General features: G+C 39.5%; 1 protein-coding gene across 1 annotated transcript; it reads right to left on the reverse strand.

Moving 5' to 3' along the window:
- Positions 1-482: 482 nt before the first annotated feature.
- Positions 483-27,895, reverse strand: EFCAB3 (EF-hand calcium binding domain 3; the record flags this gene model as incomplete). The annotated part of the gene is made up of 9 exons (XM_082678474.1): positions 27,809-27,895; positions 25,173-25,249; positions 19,194-19,337; positions 17,414-17,485; positions 16,218-16,338; positions 11,872-12,065; positions 11,340-11,524; positions 4,101-4,223; positions 483-803 (listed from the first exon to the last, which is right to left on the reverse strand). Exons 1-9 carry the CDS (start codon positions 27,880-27,882, stop codon positions 483-485), a joined length of 1,311 nt encoding a protein of 436 aa, XP_082534600.1. The 5' UTR covers positions 27,883-27,895.
- Between the last annotated feature and the right edge of the window lie 40 nt (positions 27,896-27,935).

A 27,935-nucleotide genomic window follows, 5' to 3' on the forward strand; every position in this document is an offset into this window, starting at 1 on the left:
ACGAAAACCCAAATCTAATCAAGGTTCCTTGGGGGATTGCGAAATTATTCCCTGAAACTGAAGGGTCATTGTCATCTGCTGCCTCTGGCTTCTTTCACAAACGATAAAAAAACTAATGCCACTTAAGTCACATAAACTCAGGTGCTTATTGCTGAGAGGGCTGTTAGGAGGTCAGAAGGGCAGCCCTGTGCTGAGGTAAGTGCCAGCTTTGCTTTTCTCCTTCCTGCTGAGGCCCAGGCAGTTTTGAACCAGGTAGGGGCAGCGGAGAACAGCTGGTTGCTAGGGGAATAACCGCAAGGCATCTATCTACTAGCAAGAATTAGGAAAGGGAAACCATACTATGACTTAAACTTTTTTACTGGTCAGAATTCCAAAGATGTCAACATTTCCAGCTGCTAAGAATGTATTAGACAAAAGCAAGAATAATTTTGATATCTATGAAAAAGTAGTTTGCAATGAGCTGTTTAGAAAATGTAGAAATTTCATTGTCGAAACACTTTGAAGCCTTTCCATTTTCTTCTTCTTCCTGTGGCACACTCACTAATATCCGAAGAGGAAGAGAATGCAGAGTTGTGGAAGGAATTTCTATTCACACAGGCATCATATAACCTTAAGTCCTTTGGGGAAAGTAATTCTTGGCAGACATTCCAGGACCATGTATAAGTAGAAAAGGTGTCATAAAAGGACTCATTTTTACTGTCTATCCCAATCAAATCCCCTCGGATCTTCCGCCAGAGGTTTAGCATTTGTTCCCGGTGCTCAAGGGCAATTCCCAAGTTATAGGTATCTGTAGCTCTCTTTACCTGCAGTGAGAGAGCAGAAGTTTACAGTAGTTACCTTAAAATGTCTTTGGTTTGTGGACCACAATTCTAGATATCCCAAGAGTTATGTTCCCAGGTTACTTGAAAGTCACTGAATTTATATATTGGGTAGTGCCTCTTGAGGACATGTGAGTTAGGAGTTGATGGACAATGAAAATGTATTACTTGGGAATAATGAGATTTTAAGAAATTTTATAAGAATTTAAAAACACAGTAGGCTACAACAGGAGGAAAGTGGGATGGAGATAGGCTCTGGATATAATAGGAGTGCCAAGGATGGCACTCAGTCCAGCCTAGGGCAGGGAGGGAGAAGATGCTGAGCTGAGTAGGTCCTCAAGGACTTGATTAAATCGAGGGAGTGGGTGGTGATGGGAAGGTGTTCCAGGGAGAGGGAATAGCATAAACAACGGCTCAAAGGCAATGCATCCTGGAGCTGGTAGGGGGAGTCCAGGCACTTTGGTATTGCTAAAGTGTCAAATTTGAGGAGAGGCAGGCCAGGTGTTGTTGCTGTAATCAGGCCCTGAGACTTGTTCTCAGTGAGGTTGGGCATAGCCCTTTCATCAGTGAAAATCATGCTGTAGTGAGACACTTTTCTGTTAGAAGTGAGATAAATCCCTCAGTTGTATGGAGCAAAAAATATAGTTGAAAAACCCTGTCATCTCTGAGAAGGAAACATTCATTTCCTAAGCAGGACAGTGACAGGCTGGATCTTCTTTGGATTCATTCCTCACAGCAGCTGTGTGGAGGATGGGTGGTGCTCTGAGGAAGGGATAATCATTGCAGGTTGCTGTTTAGGTAAAGCCTAATGAGGACCTCAGCTGAGACAGTAGTAACAGGATGGAATAAAGGGGACAGATGTGAAAAATCTTTGGGAGAATGAGAGTAGCCAGATTTGGTGATTGGTGGATGTGAGGAGTGAAGAAAAAGTATAAATTAAGGATGGCTCCTGGCCTTCTAGTTTCAGTGCCTGGGTAGATGGTAGTATCAACAACTGAGATATGGAATCCTCAAGAATGAGCCAGTTTGATATAGAAGATGATGAATTCGGTTTTGGACATGTCCAGTTTGATATGTGGTGAGACAGCAAGGTAGAGATGTTCATCAGGCAATCGGTGAGATGAGGAAGAAGTACTGGAAAGAAGTCTAGGCTAGTGACAGCTAAGAGTTATCAGGTATATAGGTGGCAGCTGAAACAAGGAGGGTAGATTGAGATAGCTCAAAGGATACTCACCCTAGCTGTTCCTTTACTTAATGCAGAGATCCCCAATGTTCTGTTGCGACTGGGTTATAGGGATGCCAAATTATTGGTATTCTCAAGTTTCCTAGCCCTTGAGGCAGCTAGCACCTCAGGGCTGGAGCCCTTTGGCTATAAGCGACCTCCATTTACGCCAGTGTGAATTTATGCCATGATGAGACAGAGGTTGGGAGTCTACTCCTTTGCATTCTTGTGGCATGCTGTACTGACCTCCTGTAGTTCCGTTTATCCCAATGTATTATTACTGCTCCTTTCCTTCTCCGTGTCTCCCACCTTACTGCTAGCTCATTGAGGGTAGGAACTGTGTTTTTTATTCTGTGGTATCTCATAATCTCAGAACTTTGTTAACACTGGATAAATATTTACTGAACAAATGAATGTATATAATAATAAGAGCAGTAGGATGAGACTAGAAAACTAGGAACCATCAGGACTTAAGGAGGGACATCCCTGGTGGCCCAGTGGTTGAGAATCTGCCTGCCAATGCAGGGGACACAGGTTCGAGCCCTGGTCCAGGAAGATCCTACATGCCGTGGAGCAACTAAGCCCGTGCACCACAACTTCTGAAGCCCACACGCCTAGAGCCCGTGCTCTGCAACAAGAGGAGCCACCACAATGAGAAGCCCACGCACCGCAAAGAAGAGTAGGCCCCGCTCACCGCAACTAGAGAAAGCCTGCGTGCAGCAACGAAGACCCAACACAGCCAAAAACAAAGACTTAAGGAACCTAAATGTCCATCGACAGATGAATGGATAAAGAAGATGTGGTTTATATATATACAATGGGATACTAATCAACCATGAAAAAGAATGAAATAATGCCATTTGCAGCAACATGGATGGACCTAGAGATTATCATACTGAGTGAAGTAAGTCAGACAGAGAAAGACAAATATCATATGATATCCCTTATACGTGGAATCTAAAAATAGATATAAATGAACTTATTTACAAAATAGGAATAGACTCACAGATGTAGAAAACAAACTATGGTTACCAAAGTTTGAAAGAGGAAAGGGGGGAGGGATAAATTAGGAATTTGGGATTAACAGATACATGCCACTATATATAAAATAAACAAGGGCCTACTTTACAGCACAGGGAAATGGAAAAGAATCTGAAAAAGTATATATTTATATGTGTATGTATAACTGAATCACTTTGCTGTACACCTGAAACACTGTAAATCAACTATACTTCAAAAAAAAAAGACTTAAGGGATGAACCTTCAGGAAAGAGAAGAGAGAGGAAAGGACACAGAACTACAAGGAGAATTAAAGATGCAGTATTGTAAATGTTAAGGAAGTAGCAAGTGTCTAGGAGAGCCTGATCATTAGTGTCAAATGCAGAAGGGAGGTGGCATAAAATAAATACACCCCAGTCTGTCTCTAGAGGACAAAAGTTGCTAAGAAGTCAGGGCACAAAAGTAGACAGGTGGCACACAGTTGTGGTTAATCCACAGTTGTGAATTCTGAAGCCAAGCTACCCATGCTTATAATTCTGGCCCTATTAGTTTCTAGCTGTGTGCTTTTGGGCAAGTCACTTAACCTCTCTGTGCATATGTGTAAAATGACAAAGAGTAACAGTGCCTACCTCAAAGATTTGTTGTGATAAGTAAATGAATTAGTACCTGTAGAGCACTTGTAGAGTACTTATAGAGCACAGTGCCTGACACCTAGGAAGCATACTTAAACTACTATTATTACAATTATTCTTTTAGCTGCCATAATAAAGATGCATTCACTCATCACAATTCCCTGATTACACCACTCACTGTGACCGTTGGTTTACTGCCTTAATTAGTTGCTATTTCCAGCATGAAACAAATGAATGTCCCAGAAATGATGCTGGGTATGACTCCATAGGTGATTAGCAGGATGAATTATAACAGTTAACACTTGAACCCATTTGATTATAGAGCAAGAAATATCATTACAATGGATGAAAATAAGAAATGATCTGGTCTTATTTTAAAGACATAGCTGTCAGTGGTTTCTCTGAAGGTGTTCAACAGAGAATACTCACATGCTGTTTAATAGCAGCTGCATCAGCCACTGTCCAATTCTGCTTTTTCTTGAGTATTTGGTCGATGGCGAGGATGTCAGTTGGGTAGCCTGAGGCACGGTCGATAGACTTTGTATTTGCTGCCTTTATGAACATTTAAAAAGGAAGGTTAGTAATATATTTTAGTTGAATTATATAACAAAGACAAAAATACACGGAAGTGTATTGTATTATGAAAGGGTGTGTATATGATTTACAAGGTTATTTCTACAGCACTTGTCAGTTGTTTTGGGGTACCTGGTATAGTGCCATGCGTAAATGGGCATCTAGCAAACTCTCTTTCTTAATAGTGAAGCTTACTCATAAGAGGAGTATAGACCACAGGATGGTTTATGTTGGGGATGGATATGGAGGGTAGAGAGGAGTCAACTCCATCCTCACCCAAACTTCCAAAGCACTAAAAATGAATGTGCCCTCCACAAAGTACAACATATACTACTCCCAAAATTCTCACAGGGAACCAGCCATCTGTTATTTTTTACTGTTCCTGGGCTACTGAACAATGTTGGTAGAAATCATGTAAATATGCAGATTGCTTTCTTTGAAAATGTGTATGACCCAGTGTCATCCAGGCCCTCAGTATTGCTTGACATTACTTTTCTTCATTTGCTGTAAACTCTCTTACAGTCCTCATAGCGGCTGCTGGAAAACCAGACCTTCAAACTCCCTTAGCTGCGCTGCACTGGCTTGTGGGATCTTAGTTCCCCGACCAGGGGTGGAACCCAGGCCCTTGGCAGTTGAAAGCGCAGCATCCTAACTACTGGACCGCCAGGGAATTCCCCTAATATGAATTCTTTCAGCTCTTCTTTCCACCTTATGATTTCTCCATCCTTTAACCCATTTTTTCCCTCCTTCCCTCTTATATCTGAGAGTTTTTCTTAATTCCCAAGGTCTCCTCCTGTACCTTATCCCTTCAATTTTCCTCTTTCCGGGGCCGGCTTCATGGGTGTGTGATCTGTGCAGTTACACAGGACCTTATACTTAGAAGGGTACTAAGTTTGGTTTAATGTTTTATCGTTGCTGTCTTTATTTTTATTTTTTTTAAAAATATTTATTTATTTATTTGGCTGCACTGGGTCTTAGTTGTGGCATGCGGGATCTTTATTTGCAGCATGCGGACTCTTAGTTGCGGCATGTGGGATCTAGTTCCCTGACCAGGGATTGAACCTGGGCCCCCTGCATTGGGAGCGTGGTCTTAGACACTGGACCACAAGGGAAGTCCCTGTTGCTGTCTTTAAATTCTTAATTATTTTTGGACAAGGGGCCCTACATTTTCATTTTGCACTGGGCCTAGCAAGTTATGTAGCCAGTCTTGCCCCTCTCCTACATCTTCAAACATCTTCAGTTTCTCTTCTCTTTGAGCAGTGGTGTTCAGCTTTGGCTGCATGTTGGAACTTTAAAAAATACTGAGCCCTGGGCCCCGTTCCCAGAGATCTGATTTAACTGGACAGGGTTGTGGCCTGGGCACCAGGATTTTAAAAGCTCTCCCTGGTAGTTCTGTTTTGCAGCCAAGATTGAGAACCGGAGTTCTAAGGGTTTTTCCTCCTGGCTACAAATTGTGCTCATCTCTTATGTCCTGAAACAACTTTTTCTAGACTCTGATTCTACATCAAGCTATAGTTTCATGTTTCTGTTAAACTTAAATTTTTGTAAGAGGATTTGATCCCCCCAACCGCTCCTTTGCATTATCAGTTTCTGAAGATGCATAAAAATCTCCTACTGTACTTATGGATTTGCTTATTCATTTAGTATTTATTTTTACCATGTATAATGCCTTAAAAAGTCTAAAGCCAAAAAAAAAAGTTTAAAGCCAGGGCTTCCCTGGTGGCGCAGTGGTTGAGAGTCCGCCTGCCGATGCAGGGGACACGGGTTCATGCCCCAGTCCGGGAAGATCCCACATGCCGCGGAGTGGCTGGGCCCGTGAGCCATGGCTGCTGAGCCTGCGCGTCCGGAGCCTGCGCGTCCGGAGCCTGTGCTCCGCAAAGGGAGAGGCCACAACAGTGAGAGACCCGCATACCGAAAAAAAAAAAAAAAGTCTAAAGCCAATCCTTATTCTGTTAATTATCACCTTATCTGTTAATTTGCTAGGTGTGTACAGATTCAGAATAGTTATATCTTCCTCATGATTTAAAATTTTTTTTCCAAAAAGAAAAGGGACTCCCCTGGAGGTCCAGTGGTTAAGAATCCACGCTTCCACTGCAGGGGGCATGGGTTGGATCCCTGGTTGGGGAGATAAGATCCCGCATGCTGTGTGGTGCAGCCAAAATAAAAAATTAAATTAAAAATAATAAAAATTTAAAAATATGTATTTTTATTTTATTAAAAATTTTTTAAATTGAAGTATAGTTGACTTACAATATTATATTAGTTTCAAGGGTACAAACAATAATTCAATATTTTAATAGATTACACTCCATACAAAGTTATTATAAAATATTAACTATATTCCCTGTATTGTACATTACATCCTTGTAACTTATTTATTTTATATCTGGTAGTTTGTACCTCTTAATCTCCTTCACCTATTTTGCCTCTGTCCTCATCCTTCTCCCCTCTGGTAACCACTAGTTTGTTCTATGTGAATCTGTGTCTGTTTTATCGGTTTGTTTCTTTTATTGTTAAGATTCTCCTGATGATTTTTAAAAATCATTAAATAGCATCTTTATCTTTAGTTATATTTTCCTTAAATTTTCTTTTCCCCACACTAATGTATGGATAACAACTTATTTTGATTTGTATTTGCCTGATATATCTTCTTCTGTCCCTTTGAAGTTTCTGTGTAATAATTTAGGTGTCTCCCTTAAAGAATATATATCTTAAAATTAGTTTTTAAAAAATCAGAATCTTTTTTAATTTGAAAATGATCCTTTCTTCCTTCCTCCCTCCCTCCCTCCCTCCCTTCCTCCCTCCCTCCCTTCCTTCCTTCCCTTTTATTTTTTTAAACTGGTGTGTTTAATCTTTTATTGTGGTTACTGATATATTTGGATTTTCTGCCTGTTTTGTTTTGCACTTTCTATTTTCTCATGTTTCTCTTTTTTCTTATTTTTTTCTTCCTCTACTGTTTTGTTATTCATTTTAGCTTTTAGTGATTGTCTTCACATTTTTAATACTTAAAATTAATGTAACAAATTATAGATTTAATCAATATCATAAGCCTCTCCCCAAACAATAAAAGGAATTTAGAAAGCTTTAATTCTGGGCACTGCCCTCCTCATCTTCCATGTTACCATGGTATACTATTTTAGTTCTTATTGTCTAATATTCTTCAAACCAGTACTTCTTTTTTTTTTTTTTTTTGTGGTACGCGGGCCTCTCACTGTTGTGGCCTCTCCCGTTGCAGAGCACAGGCTCCGGACGCGCAGGCTCAGCGGCCATGGCTCACGGGCCCAGCCGCTCCGCGGCATGTGGGATCCTCCCGGACCGGGGCATGAACCCGCGTCCCCTGCATCGGCAGGCGGACTCTCAACCACTGTGCCACCAGGGAAGCCCAGTACTTCTTTTTTATTTCAGGGTTTTTTTAGAGGGTAAAACATGCACATGGTTCAAAATTCTGAAAGTATGGTGAGTATACACTGCGATCTCCCTGGCACTTTTCTCTCCCAACCCCCTAGTTTCACTTTCTACAGGCAACCAATGTCATAATTTCTTGTGTTTCCTTCCAGCCCATTTTACAAGAAAAAAATGTCCGTATTTCATATTGACTTTTCCTCCTTTTACACAAATAGTTGTGTACTATTCATACTGCCTTGTATCTTGCTGCTTCCATTTGGAGATCTTTCACATCATTGCACAAAGAGTTTCTTAGTCATTAACATGGCTGCAGAACATTTCACTGTGTGTTTGGAGCCTAACTTAACTAGTCCCTATTAATGGTTATTTAGTCTCCCCCCCCACCCCCCACCAATCTTTTGCTAGCAGAAATGACCCTGTAATGAATTACCCTTTTATGGGTGGCATTTGGAATATGTGCAAGGATATCTGTGTATCTTAGGTGGTATCCCAGGAGTGGAATTGCCAGGTCATGAAGGTGACAGAATATGCCACCCCCAAATATGCCACTTTGGCATAGGATTATTTTGAGCTAAAGGCACTTGAAAAACAGCAGGTGTAAGAAGGGTACACTGAGTTCTCCTTTTTTTTCCCTAAATACAGGAGATAAACCCCCCATATGGAAGATGTCCTCCCTATACCAGGAGGAAAGTAACATTCATATCATTAGGGACAAGGATTCAAGGCAAAGAGAAAGCTGTACAAACAAATTTTTTTATTCTGTTTTTTATGATTTTTTACATTCTTATTTATTTTTTGGCCACACTGTGCAGCTTGTGGGATGTGGGATCTTAGTCCCCCAACCAGGGATTGAACCCAGACCCTCAGCAGTGAGAGCATGGAGTCCTAACCACCGGACTGCCAGGGAATTTTTTATGATTTTAGAAAAGTATTTTATTCTTATGCAGTTACTCTTAACATACCTTATTAAACTAACCCTTATCTTCCTATTCACTTCTTCACTCACTTAACTACCCTAGCCAAGCCTCTTTGTCTGGACACTTTTTCCTAATTTACTACTCTGTCCATTTCAGTACATAAGCGTTCAATTCTAATTGCTTCTTTGGGTCTTCATTCTCCCAGGTACATGTAAAATTTAATAAAATGTGTTTACTTTTCTCCATTTTAACTGTCTTATGTCAACTTAATTCTCAGGCCCTGCCAAAAACCTTAAGAGGATAGAGGAGAAATTGTACCTCCCCTATAGTCAAAAGGAACGAGGTCTGTCATTTTGGTAAATATTACCAAATTTCCTCTGTAGAGGTTGAATCAATTTAAACTCGTATCTACAATTTAGGAGTGCCCCATGTGTTTTTCAGTGTTTTGGTCTTGGGCAATCTAATATGGAAAGATAATATCTCAGGGTAGGTTTAATTTGGATCTTTTATGAAGAGTGAGATTGAATATCTTTTCATGTTTCTGAAAACTGTTCATATCCTTTGCTCATTTTTATATAGGTTAGTTTTTTCTAATCAATTTGAAGCTCTTTGATGTATTAGAGTAGTTAGCTCTTTGTGTTATGTGTTGCAAATGTGACTTTTTTGGCCATGTAGGGATTTTTCATCTTGAAGTACTTGAATTAATATCTTTCTATTAAAAATTACTTTTGTGTCATTGTTAGGAAGGCCTTCCCAGAGTTTCAGTATTTTAAAGATTTCTTTTATTCTCTTCCTCTTTCCATTTTTTCCTTTTACCTATATATCCTTGATCCATTTGGAATTTGTGGAAGGTGTAATTTATACATCTCAATTTTTTTCTCAGATGGCTACCTAGTACACTGTTTATTGAACAATCTATCTTTTCCATGTTGTATTGAAATGTCACTTTTTTTTTTTTTTTGATTTATTTAATTTATTTATTTTTGGCTGCTTTGGGTCTTTGTTGCTGCGTATGGGCTTCCTCTAGTTCCAGCAAGCAGGGGCTACTCTTCGTTGCGGTGCGTGGGCTTCTCATTGCGGTGGCTTCTCTTGTTGCGGAGCATGGGCTCTAGGCGCATGGGCTTCAGTAGTTGTGGCACGCAGGCTCAGTAGTTGTGGCTCGCGGGCTCTAGAACGCAGGCTCAGTAGTTGTGGCGCACGGGCTTAGTTGCTCTGTGGCATGTGGGATCTTCCCCGACCAGGGCACGAACCTATGTCCCCTGCATTGGCAGGCGGCTTCTTAACCACTGTGCCACCAGGGAAGTTCCAGAAATGTCACATTTTTTAAAAATTAAAATTCTCTGTATATTTTTATCTATTTTTGGATTTTATATTTTGTTCTTTGGACCTATTAATTTGACAATAGCTCCACTATTTTAATTATTGAGACTTTTAAATATGCCTTAATATTTAGTAAAATTACTCCCTGTGTTCATTAAGTTTTTCTTTCAGATTATTCTGTTGTTATTTTTTGTGTATGAACCAGATTATTTAGTTATAAAAATCCTTTGAGTAAATTCAAAAAATCACACTAAAGTTATAGATCAAGCAAGAAAGAACAACATCTTTATGATGTCAAATATTGTAAATTGAGAACATGGTCTGCCTTTCTGTTTGTTCACATTTTCTTCTGGGTCCTTTAGGAGCATCTTAACCATTTCTTTATACAGATATTTTATATTCCCTAAGTAATCTCTAGGAGTTTTATCTCTTCTCTTACTATTTTAAATGAAGTCATTTTATCTTCTTATGTCTTCTAACTGGTTCTAACTGGTGGTTGTTTGTGTTGCGCCAGGGGACTCCTCCTTTCACTAAAAGCGCAGCCCATCCAGATTCTGGTTTTGTAGAGGTTTCAGTCCTAGCTGCTCACCTACAGGGTCCATATCTCCTGACCCTGAACAGTTATCAAAACCCCAACCCCTTAGGGAGGGTGGGAGGGAGGGAGATGCAAGAGGGAAGAGATATGGGGACAGATGTATATGTATAACTGATTCACTTTGTTATAAAGCAGAAACTAACACACCATTGTAAACCAGCTATACTCCAATAAAGATGTTTAAAAAAAGACATAAAAATAAATAAATAAATAAACAAACAAATAAATATTCATTCCCACTGGGAAATAAAAACAAAAACCCCAACCCCTAGCCATCAGGGTCTAGATCCATATGAAGGATCCAGATCCATGTGAAGCCCCATGAGGGCTTCACCTCTCACCTCTCCCTCAGCCACTCACAGGGTCATTTATGAACATACCATTCTAGCCTTAGGTTCTCTCTTCTTTCTGAAACAAAGGGGTCCTTTTCTTTTGAATGCATTTTTATATGTCACTTTATTTCATTTGGTATTTTTATGTGGTCACATGAGTCTGTGTGATGGGTTGGGCATGGTGAGTGAGTAGCTTGGGTGGGGTAGTGTTCATGTTAGCTCAGTTACTTTCATTCTGAAACTTCCATTTCTTGGTTTGTAATTGACATTTATTGTATATTAGATTAGATGTTGTAATGGACTAGATTAGAATGATAATATTATGTATTTTTAGTAAGTTTAACTATTTGTTGAAATTAAATGAAATATTTATACCTGGGCTTTAAATTTAGGAACATGGCTATGGAATCTGGTTTGAAATATCATGACTGAAAATATTTGTCATTAAAAAGCACATTACTAGTTCTGTTAAGTTAGAACTTGAAAACCTAAGTATTTAACTGATATGATGTAATATAAATCTCACCTGTGTTTTCCAGTCTTTTTTATGGAAAAAATAGTTCTCAAAGAAATTCAGAGGCTCCGTTCTCCTTAGCATTTCTAATTTCTGTATGTCTTTGAATGGCTTTCCCATCACCACCCCATCCACATTAGGAAACAGTGGAAAGACGGGTATTTTTGAATATGGGCTATCTGAAGGACGATTGCATCCTAAGAAGATAAAAACTGGTATCACAAATAATGTAAGAAGAAATTCACATAAAAGACATACATGTGGTACCTATTTTGCTCTTTGTCTATTCATCTCCTCAGAGGCCATGCCACCCCTTCTTCACTCTCCTGCTCCTACCACCCACGCATCCACAGACTTTCAGCTTCATACAGGTGTCTGGGGATTCAGGTACATTTGCTTTCAAATGATATGTGTGACAGAGACCAGACACTCAGAATAGGCTGTGGCCTTACTCTTAAAGCACTTGGCATTTAGTATTTAATTCTGACCAGTAATATACAAATAAATCCTTTACAACAGTGGGGAGAGGACAAATGGCTCTTACTCTTGAGCTCTTCAAGAAATTTAAATAAATCCTTTTCTTTCGTTATTGCAATCCGGGCAGCATTAGCAAAGGCGGCTGTGCTTGAGCTTGGAGGTGTGCATATGTCTGGCTTAAATCTCCTTTTTCCATAACCTGTAGCATAAGGGCTCCACACCATTTCCGAGGTGGTTTCCTGGAATTTTCTTCGGAAATAGCTAGGAAAAAAAAAGTAATTCAGAGGTGGTTAAAAAGTGCTAAAGTCCTACTGAAAAAAAGTGCCTGAGTGTTGGACAGAAAGAAAAAAAAGTCAAATTGCAAGTTATATATGCTGAATGCATTCATTTTAATTTGTATATTCATTCAATATTATTTATTGAGGGCTTGTTTCTGTGACATTTATAGAACATCTACTGATATTTTCCACAGGCCATTTAATTACTTTATATATGCAGTCCCTGGGCTTTGCCTTCCTTCCTCTTCCCCAAGATTTCCCAGTCCTGTCTAGAAAAATACCTATCGATTATGATCCATGTTAGGTTGCTTCTATGTCTTGGCTATTGTAAATAGCGCTGCAATGAACACTGGGGTGCATGTATCTTTTTGAACCATGTTTTTCTCTGGATATATGCCCAGGAGTGGGATTGCTGGGTCGTATGGTAGCTCTGTTTTTAGTTTCTTTAGGAACCTCCATACTGTTCTCCATAGTGGCTGTATCAGTTTACATTCCCACCAGCAGTATAGGAGGGTTCCTTTTTCCCCACACCCTCTCCAGCATTTACTGTTTGTAGACTTTTTGATGATGGCCATTCTGACCGGTGTGAGGTGATAATTTACTGTAGTTTTGATTCGCATTTCTCTAATAATTAGCGATGTTGAGCATCTTTTCATGTGCCTCTTGGCCATCTGTATGTCTTCTTTGGAAAAACGTCTATTTAGGTCTTCTGCCCATTTTTGGATTGGGTTGTTTTTTTTTTTTTTTAATATTGAGCTGCATGAACTGTTTATATATTTTGGAGATTAATCCTTTGTCCATTGATTCATTTGCAAATATTTTCTCCCATTCTGAGGGTTGTCTTTTCATCTTGTTTGTAGTTTCCTTTGCTGTTCAAAAGCTTTTAAGTTTCATTAGGTCCCATTTGTTTATTTTTGTTCTTATTTCCATTACTCTTGGAGGTGGGTGAAAAAAGATCTTGCTGTGATTTATGTCATAGAGTGTTCTGAATATGTTTTCCTCCAAGAGTTTTATAGTGTCTGGTCTTATGTTTAGGTCTTTAACCCATTTTGAGTTTATTTTTGTGTATGGTTTTAGGGAGTGTTCTAATTTCATTCTTTTACATGTAGCTGTCCAGTTATCCCAGCACCACTTATTGAAGAGACTGTCTTTTCTCCATTGTATATCCTTGCCTCCTTTGTCGTAGATTCGTTGACCATAGGTGTGTGGGTTTATCTCTGGGCTTTCTATCCTGTCCCATTGACCTATACTTCTGTTTTTGTGCCAGTACCATATCGTCTTGATTACTGTAGCTTGGTAATATAGTCTGAAGTCAGGCAGTCTGATTCCTCCAGCTCCATTTTTTTTCCCTCAAGACTGCTTTGGCTATTTGGGGTCTTTTGTGTCTCCATACAAATTTTAAGATTTTTATTCTAGTTCTGTAAAAAATGCCACTGGTAATTTGACAGGGATTGCATTGAATCTATAGACTGCTTTGGGTAGTATAGTCATTTTCACAATACTGATTCTTCCAATCCAAGAACATGGTATATCTCTCCATCTGTTTGTGTCACCTTTAATTTCTTTCACCAGTGTCTTATAGTTTTCTGAGTACAGGTCTTTTACCTCCTTAGGTAGGTTTATTCCTAGGTATTTTATTCTTTTTGATGCAGTGGTAAATGGGATTATTCCCTTAATTTCTCTTTCTGATCTTTCGTTTTTAGTGTATAGGAATGCAAGAGATTTCTGTGCATTAATTTTGCATCCTGCAACTTTACCAAAATCATTGATCAGCTCTAGTAGTTTTCTGGTGGCATCTTTAGGATTCTCTGTGTATAGTATCATGTTACCTGCAAACAGTGACAGTTTTACTTCTTTTCCAATTTGTATTCCTTTTATTTCTTTTTCTTCTCTGATTGCTGTGGCTAGGACTTCCAAAACTATGTTGAATAATAGTGGCAAGAGTGGACATCCTTGTCTTGTTCCTGATCTTAGAGGAAATGCTTTCAGTTTTTCACCATTGAGAATGATGTTTGCTGTGGGTTTGTCGTATATGGCCTTTATGATGTTGAGGTAGGTTCCCTCTATGCCCACTTTCTGGAGAATTTTTATCATAAATGGGTGTTGAATTTTGTCAAAAGATTTTTCTGCATCTATTGAGATGATCATATGTTTTTTATTCTTCACTTTGTTAATATGGTGTATCACATTGATTGATTTGCGTATATTGAAGAATCCTTGCATCCCTGGGATAAATCCCACTTGATCATGGTGTATGATCCTTTTAATGTGTTGTTGGATTCTGTTTGCTAGTATTTTGTTGAGGATTTTTGCATCTATATTCATCAGTGATATTGGTCTGTAATTTTCTTTTTTTGTAGTATCTCTGTCTGGTTTTGGTATAAGGGTGATGGTGGCCTCGTAGAATGAGTTTGGGAGTGTTCCTTCCTCTGCAGTTTTTTGGAAGATCCTTTGGAGAAGGATGGGTGTTAGCTCTTCTCTAAATGTGTGATAGAATTCACCTGTGAAGCCATCTAGTCCTGGACTTTTGTTTGTTGGAAGATTTTTTAAAATTAATTAATTATTTATTTATTTGGCTGCATTGGGTCTTTGTTGCTGCATATGAGCTTTCTCTAGTTGCAGAGAGTGGGGGCTACTCTTCGTTGTGATGCGCGGGCTTCTCATTGTGGTGGCTTCTCTTTTCGTGGATCACAGGCTCTAGGTACGCAGGCTTCAGTAGTTGCGGCTTGTGGGCTCTAGAGCGCAGGCTCAGTAGTTGTGGCTCATGGACTTTGCTGCTCCGCAGCATGTGGGATCTTCCTGGACCAGGGATCGAACTCCTGTCCACTGCATTGGCAGGAGGATCCTTAACCACTGTGCCACCAGGGAAGTCCCTTCTTTCCATTTATATTTTAAGCTCCTTAAATGCAAATGCCACCTATTAAATACTTCTGATCTCCTTAGGAACCAGGTATATGATAAGTAACTACCACAACCATAATAACAATAAAAACACCAACATCTGCTAACATTTCCTGAGCACTTACTGGATATAAGCCGCAATACAAGGAGGTGGAAAAGAGCATGGTTTCTGGAACCAGACAGTTTGTGCTAAAATCTAGGCACCCCTACCCCTTTGGGCAGGTTACTTAACTGACCTGTGCTTTAGCTTTTTTAATCTGTAAAGTGGGGATGATAGGGCATATCAGTAGGTGAGGATTAAAATAAATAACGTGTGTATTCTATGCTTATTCTAGTTACTTTCACATAATAATAATTGCTAACATTTATTGAGCTCTTATGATTTACTGAGCACTTTACCTGCATTATCACATCTCACAATTTCCCTGTAATTGTGTTATGGGTATTATTATTCTCATTTTATAGATGAGGAAACTGAGGCTGAATGGTTAAGGAATGTGCCAAATTTGTGTACCAACAGCAGGCATTTAATAAATGTATTTGACTTGGAATGAAATGTAGAATGTTGTGCACCCTCTGTTCCACATCTGACCGAGGTGTAGGATAGTATAAAGAGATTACCTGTTGAGCAGCGGAAGGATATTTTACATTGTTGGTGGCATTCTGTATTTTTAAGTCTCTCTAAGTGGGATAGTAGAATGCTTTGAGAGAGTAAGAGTTGAAAAGATTGATAACAGAAACATTTAATTTTTGTAATACAATGATAGACATAGATTGAGGAAATGTATCTTTCGTGATATTTGCTGGAATAAACACATTTGGGTGTGAGAATGTTTCCTTATCCTCTATTCTCAAGTCTAATTCTGGCTCTGGTCCAGTCCAAAGACTACTTTGGGAAGTATGAAATTGCTGTACCTCATCCCAAAGGACCTTTTGACAGCCCCTGGTAGATCCAGTGTGAATGGGAGTATCTTGTATTCAAACTAGATTTCCAAGCTCACCCAAAATCATTCCTGGAAAAGTCTCATTCCTCTGGGATTCTCTAGCCTAGGGTAGGAGAAGCTGAACTTTTGGCTGTCTTATTGTGGCACATGACTATTTATTTGCCTATACACCTTCTCCTTCGTTTTGGAGCAGATCCGTGGAGTAGGATGTTTGGGAGAGGTGGCTGCCTTGTTAATATCCTCATAAATGCTGCCGAGAAGGTCGTTTTTGTTCTTTCTTTGCCACCTACCTTACTATTTCCATTAGAGCCTTTCTGGGTAAGGCTGAAGTCTCTACAAGCTTTGATAGGATTTCAAACAATAGGATCCCTGGGTTGCCAGCTAAATCTAAACAGCTCTCCGTTTCTGGAACTATGGAGGGAAAAAAAAAATTCAAAATGCCTTCTGAAAAAAAATCTATCATAAAAAGGATTAAATTGTTTTACTGTATATACAGTATTAATACCAAGTCAAGAACTACAGAATTATAGAAAAACATTCGAAGTCTGTTCTATTTGGTAAAAAGGTCATTTTGATTACTGAACAGACAAAATAATCATGGAATTTTAAATGAAATACTTTTAGTTCAGTGACTTCTAAGTAAATACAGTAATACATTTAACATAAACATGAATTATGTGTTAAGGACTATTGTTCTGTTCTTCTATGTAAAGGAATTGTTGATATACATACTTCTGGTGTGCAGGCAAACCCTTGTTACTATAGTGATACTTGAAACAGTAACTTCTGTTTATACTAAAACAGTTCATAGCTTATGAAAGGATGTATTTTTCAAAACTGTATACAATATTTGGAATTTGGAATGCATTTATCCTAGAAGACATGATATGAATAGGGTTAGATTTTCCAAGGCAGCTTGTTAAACTCATAAACAAACCGTTAGAGGACTAACAACAATAATTTGAGTACCTCCACTTCATTATAACCTTGTGTGAAAACATGCTCTCGAACCTCCAGCAGACTCTCCAGCCCTCACACTGAGGGCAGAGGCTTCACCAGGGTGAGGAAGATATTTTTCAGGAACAGTGAATTATCTATACTCAAATTTGCCTGAGAGAGAGAGAGAATTTTTCTTTTTCTAAAAAGACAATTTTTCTTCTGTAGGAGGAGTACCTCCCAAAGTAGCACAGGTACTGGTAAAGAATTAAAGTACTATAAAAGGTGACCAAAATTTTCTACACCACTGCCTGAGTGTTCTCATTGGAGTCCAAAAAGCAGCGTCTTCTGCAGAAGGACTTGATGCATTTAAGTTAAAATTCTAAAACTGTATCAATTTCCTTAGCAAATTTTGTTTTAGAGAAGCAGTACAAAAGTAAATCACATCCCAGACTACACCTTCCTGATTGGAGACCTAAATGAATAATCTTTACAGTGCCATGAATTGCAACTAACCATCTGCCATCTATTCAGCAATATTTCTACTCACCCACAGCCTTCAGGAAGCGGTTGTTATCTGTTAGCACCTTTATAAAGTCTGAGAAATTCACCTTCCCATCTCCTGCAACAGAGATCTAAAGCTCAGAACAAGGATATATTTACCTTCCCACTTCACTCCCACCTCTATATTTCTATTATTAGAATATGCCAGAGTTTTACCCTGTTTCCACTAAAATTAAAGGATAGCGAGTGCTATTAGAGTGTTTGTGTTTCAATGAAAGAATAAAAATTTGGGTAGAGTTAGTGGAAACAAGTGACACTTTAATTAAATGGTAACTGACACACATGGGATGCTGCTGATTGAATGGGGCACTGGCAGGTGGGTGAGGAGAGGTGAGATGAGGTACTGTGCTGAATATATATTCCACACAACATACCAGCTTGGGCTACTAGTCACTAAATCAGTATATTCAGGGCTTCCCTGGTGGCGCAGTGGTTGAGAGTCTGCCTGCTGATGCAGGGGACGCGGGTTCGTGCCCCGGTCCGGGAAGATCCCACATGCCGCGGAGCGGCTGGGCCTGTGAGCCATGGCCGCTGAGCCTGCGCGTCCGGAGCCTGCGCTCCGCAGCGGGAGAGGCCACAGCAGTGAGAGGCCCGCGTACCGCAAAAAACAAACAAACAAAAAAACCCAGTATATTCAAAGAAAACATTACCTATATGCTTTAAAAATATCAATAAAAATGCTGTGGCATTTAAGATTCAATATAGGTGGGCTCTAATGATGGAAGGAAGATCTGTACTAAAATGATTCAAACAGAAACAAAGGGCTTGGATTTCCTTGGCAATGTAGGCAGATAGGGTAGGGGGTCCCAGAGGAAGAAAACTAGGCATAACTTTCTTGACATAAGAGAAGCCATTTTAGGCCTAAGCCATTTTGTCATCTAAGCCTGGCCACAGTGCTTGCCCTTGCAGAAGAATATGCCTCATAGTTAATGATTTGAAAGGAACAAAGAATGTAAGAACAAACTGGTATTACCAGGCCAGGAAAATAACTTAACCATATTGGAAACAACATACCAGTTGTAAAGACTCCCAGTTCTGTTTTGAAAGTTGAGATTAGCCTGAAGCACATTCCTGAGCTGTTTTGCAGAATCCAACCCCCCTTGAGCACTCAACCTTTACCAGAATACCTAGAGCCTAAGGAATGATGCTGCTGACCTTTGCTGACTCTCATAACCCCAATCAACTAGAGCCTGGACTCTGTCGACCTTTGCCCCAAATCTATGCTGAATTCTCCTCTGCTCCAGCCCCTTCATGAATATGCATGCTCCCTTAGCTTAAAACCTTCCCATTTTTGCTGTCTGGGGAGACACTGCTTTGGGAAAGATCTCCAGCGTTCTCCTTACTTGTTGCAAGTAATAAATCCTTCCTTCTGCTCTTTGGCTTCGTTGTGTCTTTTGCCTCAACACCCACCAAGAGGTGAAGCCAGTTTTTGGGTAATAGTAACAGGTTATTTTTGAAATTGCCAATGCCTTTGTATCTGTTATTTCAAGGCACCCTCCAAAATGTACATTAGGACAAGTAATCTGAATTTGACATTAAATACGACAGTCACTTTTCATTTCCACACAGGCTTTTTCAAAGACTAGCCCATTTTGTAGCATTAATTTGATTTCATAACTTGTATACCGATAACTTTAAAGAGAAACACATATATGTGCTTTTGGCAAATGAATGAGGTTTACTTCTCATGTTTATGTAGTCTGAGAAAAAATATATATTTATAAAAATTTTTTATGAAAAAAATAATGACAAGTCAAAGTACTCACGATCAATATCAGCACATCTTAGTTCATTACAGACATCATGCTTGGTTAGATTCACTCCCAATTTAGCTAAAGTGCGCATCATTCCATGTAAATCAATACAGCCAGTTTTATCCTTGTTAAAGAAGTTGTAGGCATCTTGGAAGGCTGGGGAAATGGAATTAGGTTAGGACAGGAATAAATACATATTCTTATGGAACTAGAACAGATATTACCGTTGATTGGAGGTCATGTTCTGAAAAACTAGAGAAATTTGGGTATTTAGTAGACATTTATAAAGGACAGTGTCCTTCCATGAGATTTGAACTAGAATAAACTAATTGGTGGAAAAGCAAATATATAGGCAAAATGGCTCTTGAAAGATGTTCATACCCTAATTCCTGGAACCTGTGAATGTATTACTTTACATGACAAAAGGGATTTTGCAGATGTCATTAAGGTAGATTACCCTGGATTATCTGAATGGGTCCCTTATGAAGCAAGAGAGATGTGGCAGATGAAGTGAGAGATTCAAAGCAGGAGAAGGACTTGACTCATTGTTGCTGGTTTGAAGATGGAGAGGGCATGTGATGTGGAATGCAGGCAGCCTTAAAGGTCTGAGAGAGGCTCCTGGCTGACAGCCAGCAAGGAAGTGTTTTTGTTTGTTTGTTTTTCGTTTTTTTGGCTGGGTTGGGTCTTCGTTGCTGCCCGTGTGCTTTCTCTAGTTGCAGCCAACCGGGGGCTACTCTTCCTTGAGGTGCGCGGGCTTCTCATTGTGGTGGCTTCTCTTGTTGCGGAGCACGGGCTCTAGGTGCGCGGGCTTCAGTAGTAGTGGCGCACAGGCTCAGTAGTTATGGCTCGTGGGCTTAGTTGCTCCGTGGCATGTGGGATCTTCCCGGACCAGGGATCTAACCTGTGTTCCCTGCATTGGTAGGAGGATTCTTAGCCACTGCGCCACCAGGGAAATCCAACCTTGTCAGTTTTGAGGAGTGTTGTTCAGGTACTTTGCAGAAGTCCTTCAATTTGGGTTTTTCTGATGTTCTTCTCATGGTTAGCCTGAGATTATGGGTTTTGGGGAGGAAGACCACAGAACTGAAGTGGTGTTATCATCATTTATTAAGGCTATCAACATGACTTATCACTGGTGATGGCAACCTTGATTAACTGGCTGAGGTAGTGTTCGTCAGATTTTTCCACTGTAAACTTCCTTCCTTCCTTTTTCATATTCTACTCTTTGGAAGCAAGTTACTAAGGGTAGTCCAGACTCAAGGGACAGAGGGCTCAGGGGAATGGGGAATTAAGCTCTACCTCCTGGAAGAGGTAATATCTACATACGTTATTTGGAATTGTCTTGTAAGAGAGGTTTGTCTCTTTTTCATTTAAAAAATTCAATCATGGGACTTCCCTGGTGGTGCAGTGGTTAGGAATCCGCCTGCCAATGCAGGGCACACGGGTTAGAGCCCTGGTCCAGGAAGATCCCACATGCCATGGAGCAGCTAAGCCCGTGCACCACAACTACTGAGCCCACATGCCACAACTACTGAAGCCCGTGTGCCTACAGCCCAAGCTCCACAACAAGAGAAGCCACCGTAATGAAAAGCCCGCACACCACAACCAAGAGTAGCCCCTGCTTGATGCAACTGGAGAAAGCCCATGTGCAGCAACGAAGACCCAACACAGCGAAAAAAAAAAAAATTCAATCATTTATTTCTATCACTAGGGGCTTAACGATATTTATTTTATACTTTGAGTTATAATCCAATACTATTCTGTTTATTTTTGTTGTTCAAACTGTTCCAGCTTGGCTGTTGTGAGCTCTTTCAGGTTCATTTCTGTATCTCCTTGACATGCTCTTGTCCTTTTGTATTTTGAGCATCTCCTTACTTTCTGGTACTGCAAGATATTCCAGGTTCATTTTGTATATTCTCTGCCAAAGCCCTAGAATCAGCCATTTATCCAAGGAACTCTGATTCTTTGATAGGAGACTGACATTGGAAGTCAAGATTTGGGTGCTGGGTATGCTTGTTGCTATGGGGGTGTCAGTGCTTTTAAGTCCTCTCAGCAAACAGAGCTAGGAAATATATGCACATATACTAACCCATGTATACACACATATCATATTATTTCTTGATCTATCCATCTGCATCCATTAAGTTAAACATGAGTTCACACTAATGTCTCACTCTAATCCAGTTCCACTGCTTCACTTTAGCCTTCTCCCTTTGTTTATCTGAAACTTCCTACTCCAACAGAGAGAAACCTGGCTCCCACCATCCACCATTGAGTCACTTATTTATTCAATTGTCGTATACATGTACAACAGTTTCAGGATTGTTAATGTATACCCCTAGGAGAAACAACTTTACTAATTAGAGTATATTGTGTGTTGTTTATGTATAGCTCCTTTTGTGTTCAGTCTTACAGTTTCTAGTCAAAATGTTGTTTTCAGAGTTACATAGGTCAGCGCCTCCCTCTCCCCGACCTGACTTATATTTTAACAGGATCACTGTGGCTATTGTTAGAACAGACTTTTGTAAGGATTTGGGTAGAAGCAGGGAGACTAGCCTCAGGTAGGAGGCTATTGTGGGTGAGCAATAACAGTGCTTTAGACCAGGGTTGTAGCAGTAGAGGTGGTATAAATCTCGATATATTTTAAAGGTAGAGCCAATGAGATTTCCTGATGGATTTATTTTATTTATTTATTTTTTAAAATACACATTTCTTCATTTATTTATTTATTTATTTATATTTTTGGCTGCATTGGGTCTTTGTTGCTGCACGCAGGCTTTCTCTAGTTGCCGCGAGCAGGGGCTACTCTTCGTTGTGGTGGGCGGGCTTCTCATTCTGGTGGCTTCTCTTGCTGTGGAGCACGGGCTCTAGGCATGTGGGCTTCAGTAATTGTGGCATGCGGGCTCAGTAGTTGTGGCTTGCAGGCTCTAGAGCGCAGTCTCAGTAGTTGTGGCACACGGGCTTAGTTGCTCCACAGCATGTGGGATCTTCCCTGACCAGGGCTCAAACCCGTGTCCCCTGCGTTGGCAGGCGGATTGTTAACCACTGTGCCACTAGAGAAGTCCCTCCTGATGGATTTAGAGGTAGGGTGAGAACAAAGAGTCAAGGATGACTCCAGAGTTTTTCCAGAACAAGTGGAAGGATGAAATATCATTATCTGAGATGGGGAAGGCTATGGGTAGGTCAAAGTTTAAAAGTAAGAGGCTGAGGGGAGGGGAGGATGGGGAGTTACTGGTTAATGGGTCTGGAGGTTCAGTTTGGGATGATGAAAAAGTTCTGGAGGTGGATGGTAGTGACGGTTAGAGGACATTGTGAACATATTTAATGCCACTGATCTGTGTGAACTCTTAAAAATTGTAATTTTTATGTTATGTATATTTTACTACAATAAAAAAAAAAGAGTAAGAGGAACATATCAGGAGTTCAGTTGTATTTTTTTTTTTTTTTTTTTTTTTGGCCATGCCGTGTGGCTTGCAGAATCTTAGTTCCCTGAACCTGGGACCCCGGCAGCGGCAGCGTGGAGTCCTAACCACTGGACGGCCAGGGAATTTCCCAGGAGTTCAGTTTTTGACATGTTGAGTTTGAGGTGTCTATTAGACATACAATTGGAGATGTCAGGTAGGCAGTTAGATATGAGCCTGGAGCTGGGGAGAGAGACCTGGCTGGACATATACATTTGGGAATTGTTGGCATATAGGTATTTAAAGCCTAAGACTAGATGAGATCACCACATGTGTGAGTGGGATGAAGAAGAGAAGAGGATCAAGGACTGAGCTTGATCAGGAATGATATACTAGAGAGTGAAAAAAATTGGTGTTGGAGAGGGGGGCACAGTTTCTTTGGTCGTATCTTTGAATTTGAGAGAGGAGATGTGATCTAGTCCACAATGGAAGGATTGACTTTAGATAAAAGTATAAAGTTCATTTGTGGAAGAGGGAGGAGGGCAGAGTTTGTGGGTACAGATGCTGGTGGGGGTAGATATGGAAGTGGGAGTCTGTGGAAGTTCTATTCTGATTGCAGAATCAGAATTCTCCAATTATAAAGGGGCAGGAAGCAAGGATATCAATTGAGAGTGAGGATGGTAGCAGATGTTGGGGATTTGGAGGTGTTCAATAAATATTTATAAAATGAACAAATTAACCTGTCATAGTGCTTAATCCTCACGACAACCACATTTTCTAGTTTCTGTATTTGATGCTTTGATATCTGGGGCCTTGCTGATCCTGGAGGGCCTGCCCCTCCCATAACTAGCCAGTTCCTAGCGATAGTAAAAGACCTGCCTGTGAGTATGTTCTTCATATATATACAAACCAACCAATCCAGAGACCGTATCCCCAGTCACCAACTTTCTTAGGCTCTTAAACTCTGGGCTACTGTTCCTCTGTCCTAATCACTGCAGGGCAGACAACTAGGGACAGCCCTGAAACCCAGAGCTCACTGAAATGATTTACCTAGCCAATCCTAAACCTGCTTATCCTGCCTTGTCTATTCCTTCCTGCAGAAACCAAACTAAGGCTCTTGCCCACTTCCCTCTACCCTTTGTCTTTTGACTGACTCTGGTGCTTCCCTCTTCATGGTGTGCTGTGTCTCTTACTTTTAGGGATCTCTGAGAATAAAATACTTCTTCCAGGACAGTTGTTTCTATGTCTGTATGTATAATACCTGATTAAAACAAATAGTGGGTACCCCTAAAGCACCAATGTATATTAATGTACTTCAGAAACCTTGAAGTTGTATAAAGCCATAAACTGTTACTATTAAGGCATTTAGTTCAGTTTTACAGTGAAAAATGAAGTTCTGATTCTGACAATCTTTTGTGTTTCCCAAACCAGCTTTCCCAGCAATAAAGGTGTTTTTTTGATTCCTGTCTCTTGGAGGAATGTCTTAGTTGGTTCCAAACTTGGAGGGGTGAAGCATTAACCTTCTCAGAACCCAAACACAGCCACGCTTGATTTTTTTTTTTTTTTTTTAGTTTTTCTAGTGTGTCATGTTTTCCCTTTTCTCTGGGTCTTTGCAGATTCCACTCTTTCTACCCAGAACACTCCCTTCTGTGCTCTTTGTCTGATTTACTCATTATTCAGCTTTCGCTGGGACTTCCCTCCTATCCTTACTGAGACTAAGTTAGGACACTTTCTTTTATGCTCCTTTAACTCTATACTTTCCCTATCATAACTTGTGTCATGTTGTAATTTAAATGGTTCAATCAACAAATTCATGGTTTAACTGTCTTCCCTGTAAGACTTCCTATTAGGGCAGGGAACATGTCTGACCTGTGTTTCGCCTAGTACACTGTTGGCTTTAAGTAATTATTTGTTGTTTGGATGAATGAACTGTAGTGAGGGTAGCTCATTTTATCATTATAATTTTTTTCTATGATAAATTCTGGGACTTTAGTTGTGTTGATACTGCTCTGCTACTTAATTTCTATTTGACCTTATATTTTTTCTTCTCCACACCACAAGTTCTCCTTGGAATAAAAATATTTGGCCAGGACTGTATAAATTCTTGAAGATGTCTATTTGAAAGTAATCCCCCAGGACTTGCCTGGTAGTCCAGTGGGTAAGACTCCACGCTCCCAATGCAGGGGGCCCAGGTTCGATCCCTGGTCGGGGAACTAGTTCCTGCATGCATGTGGCAACTAAGAGTCCTCATGCTGCAACTAAGAAGTCCGCATGCTGCAACTAAGAAGTCTGCATGCCACAACTAAAGATCCCACATGCTGCAACTAAAGATCCCGCCTGCCACAATGAAGATCCCACGTGCTGCAACTAAGACTTGGCACAGCCAAAAAATAAATAAATACTAAAAAAAGTAATCCACCTTCCTTCCCACAAATTAGACATTGTATCATAAAATATAGATATTTTTTGTTTTTAAATAACAGAGTACTGTAGACAACCTTTGAAATCCCAGATCTCCCTTAGAGAAAAAAAAATGCTAAGATATATTAAGGGGCTTTTGTTTATGCTTTTATTTTGGGATGGGTCTCATTACCTCGCATTTGTGAAGGGCTCAACTTCCTTTCTTTGTGCTGTAATTGGCTTGGCAGAGGTCCTGGTAAATCTTTATCCCTGAGAAAAGAGATACTTATTGAAACCAGCAAATATTAGTTCCCTTCATCAGTTTCTGCTGACTGGAGTGACTGTAAACATCAAAATATATCCAGAGTCACACCACCTAAGGGCCCTGTTACTGTCAATTGCCAATAGCTACAGGATGGACAGTGATGTTGGCCACTGAGGTCCACCTCTCCCCTATACTTGCCCATCAACCTTATCCCCTTAAAAAATCTGATTTCTCCTATTTTACAAAAGAGGAAACTGAGGCTCAGAGGGATTAAATAACTTGTCCTGAGTCACACAGCTAATAACTGGAAGCCCTGGGATTCAAATCCAGGTTTATTTGTTGCCAAAGTTGAAGAATATAAGCCTCACACTATTCCTATTGTTAGAAATATAAGTTGTTTCAAACTTTTAACTAGTTTAAATAATCTTATGGTGAATATACTTACAATGAAATTTTGTATTCACATTTATTTTACAACTTTGCTAAATTGTATTTTTACCAGAATATGAGAGAGCGAGAGCAGTAGATCGATCTCTTTCTTTCTCCCTCTCTCTCTCTCTCTGTCTCGATGTCTCTATATCAACCATATCTATCTATCTCTCATCAAGAGAGAAAAGTTCTGGAAAGTTTGGAACCCTAGGTGACCTTTTATTTCCTCAGGAAAATAAAATCTGGAAAAAGAGGAAAATATTAATACTTTGGGGATATTTTGTATATATCTGCAGCAATTTATTAGTTTAGGAACATAAAAATGTATTATGCAAAACTGGGTTTACTTATAATATGGTAATTTAATAGTAAATTTATAATAATCATAATTTTATGGATTAATTTTATTTAAAATACATTTAGTTTTGATACTAGTAGAACTAAAAGTTTTAAGAAATATGTCATCTCTTAGTTTTTGTGCTTTTACAAGAAGCAATTAAAAAAGTAAAACTATAAGAAATACTAAACATGGTAGTTAAATAAAAAAATTATAGTTTATGAATTTAGTATCCTCTACAGTGTCTACTAGATTCAGCCTATTTTTAAAGAGGACCTGGTAAAATAGGAGGTGAAATGCACCATTCTCAATTTTTCTGACACGGAATTTGATCTAATTAGTCTTATTTTTCTCAGCTTTTACTATCATTGATATCTTCTAGTGTTTGCTTTTCATTACCAACTTGATGCCTTTACTCAGATTGGTTATTTTATATTTGTTGTATTTCTAAATATAAACAGATTTCTTTTGCATGATATAAAAGATGCAGTGGGGCTTCCCTGGTGGCGCAGTGGTTGAGAGTCCACCTGCCGATGCAGGGGACACGGGTTCGTGCCCCGGTCCGGGAAGATCCCACATGCCGTGGAGCGGCTGGGCCCGTGAGCCATGGCCGCTGAGCCTGCGCGTACGGGGCCTGTGCTCCGCAACGGGAGAGGCCACAACAGTGAGAGGCCCGCGTATCACACACACACACACAAAAGATGTAGTGGATGGAGAAATATGAAGTTCTCAAGAAGCAAGTAGAAGCCCAGGCAATGCAAGTTCTTTATTAGCTACGTTTAAAAAACCATACTCTTGGCAGAATTTCAAATCTTATCTTGGATCAAACATGGGAAATAGATTTTTTATTTTACAGTGTTTCAAAGGTTCAAAGAACTTTAGATTTGGAATGGACCCAGTCTAGCCTCTCATCTCATGTAGGAATTCCCTCTACATGTGGTATTATCTAGTCTTTGCTTGACTACTTTCAGTGACAAGGAAGTCACTACTTCAAAAGACAGTTCGTGATGAAGCGTAAGGGAACAATGAGATCAAGGAATTTGGCTGCTACAAGGTTGTGTTACCCACATCCTGATAAAAAAGTCCGTAATATATTCCTGTAGAATGGCATAGTCAAGGACACTAGGAGAAATACTCTCAAAGTGGCAAAGAAAATGGATAATTGTGAGAGAGGAAAGAGGCTTTTCTTTTTATGATCTGATAAAATTTGCATCAGGCTTTCATTTTCAGTCACTAGTGGCTACTGTTTATTGGAATTTGTAGTTATCAGGTTGAGAAAAAGCTATTGTTAATGTCACAGGCAAACCTCCCTTCCCAATTTTAGCTCAAGGTTAGTCATAGCTAATTTATCAGATTTCATTTTACTGGCCATTTTTGAGCTACATACTCTTTTTCTATATTCTGACACTTAGGGGTTTATGATCCTCTGAGTTTTTTCTCCTTTAAACTGGCACTTGAAATGTCTTAATGTGTAACTGACAACTCCTCTAGCCTTCTGACAACCTTCTTCTTCTGGGGTATTCTGTCCCCTCACACAAAAATAGCCTCTCATTTGGGAGAATAGGAAGAACTCTTTGTTTCTCTAATCAAAAAGTATATATACATATCTTTCTTTTCATAAAAAAATCTTTATCTTCAATTCAGATGTTTTGTTTTATAATTAACTTTATCACAGAATAGATATTTGAAGAACATTCTAACTTGTTTCATTATAGCCTTTATGAGTATTTAATATATTCATCACCTTAATAATTCTTTATCTTAATATATTGATCACATTAATAAATTCATTACTTACCTCTTGCCATGGAAGTTGGGTATTTTTGTTGAAGGATTCAGTTTAAGTTTTGCTTTAATATCAGAAACTGCCATGTGGCCAGTAACTCTGTCTGGAATTCAGAAGATACAGTTAAGGATCAAATCAC

The sequence above is a fragment of the Grampus griseus genome (assembly GCF_964374135.1).
Source record: "Grampus griseus genome assembly, chromosome: 20".
In the NCBI taxonomy this organism is placed as follows: domain Eukaryota; kingdom Metazoa; phylum Chordata; class Mammalia; order Artiodactyla; family Delphinidae; genus Grampus; species Grampus griseus.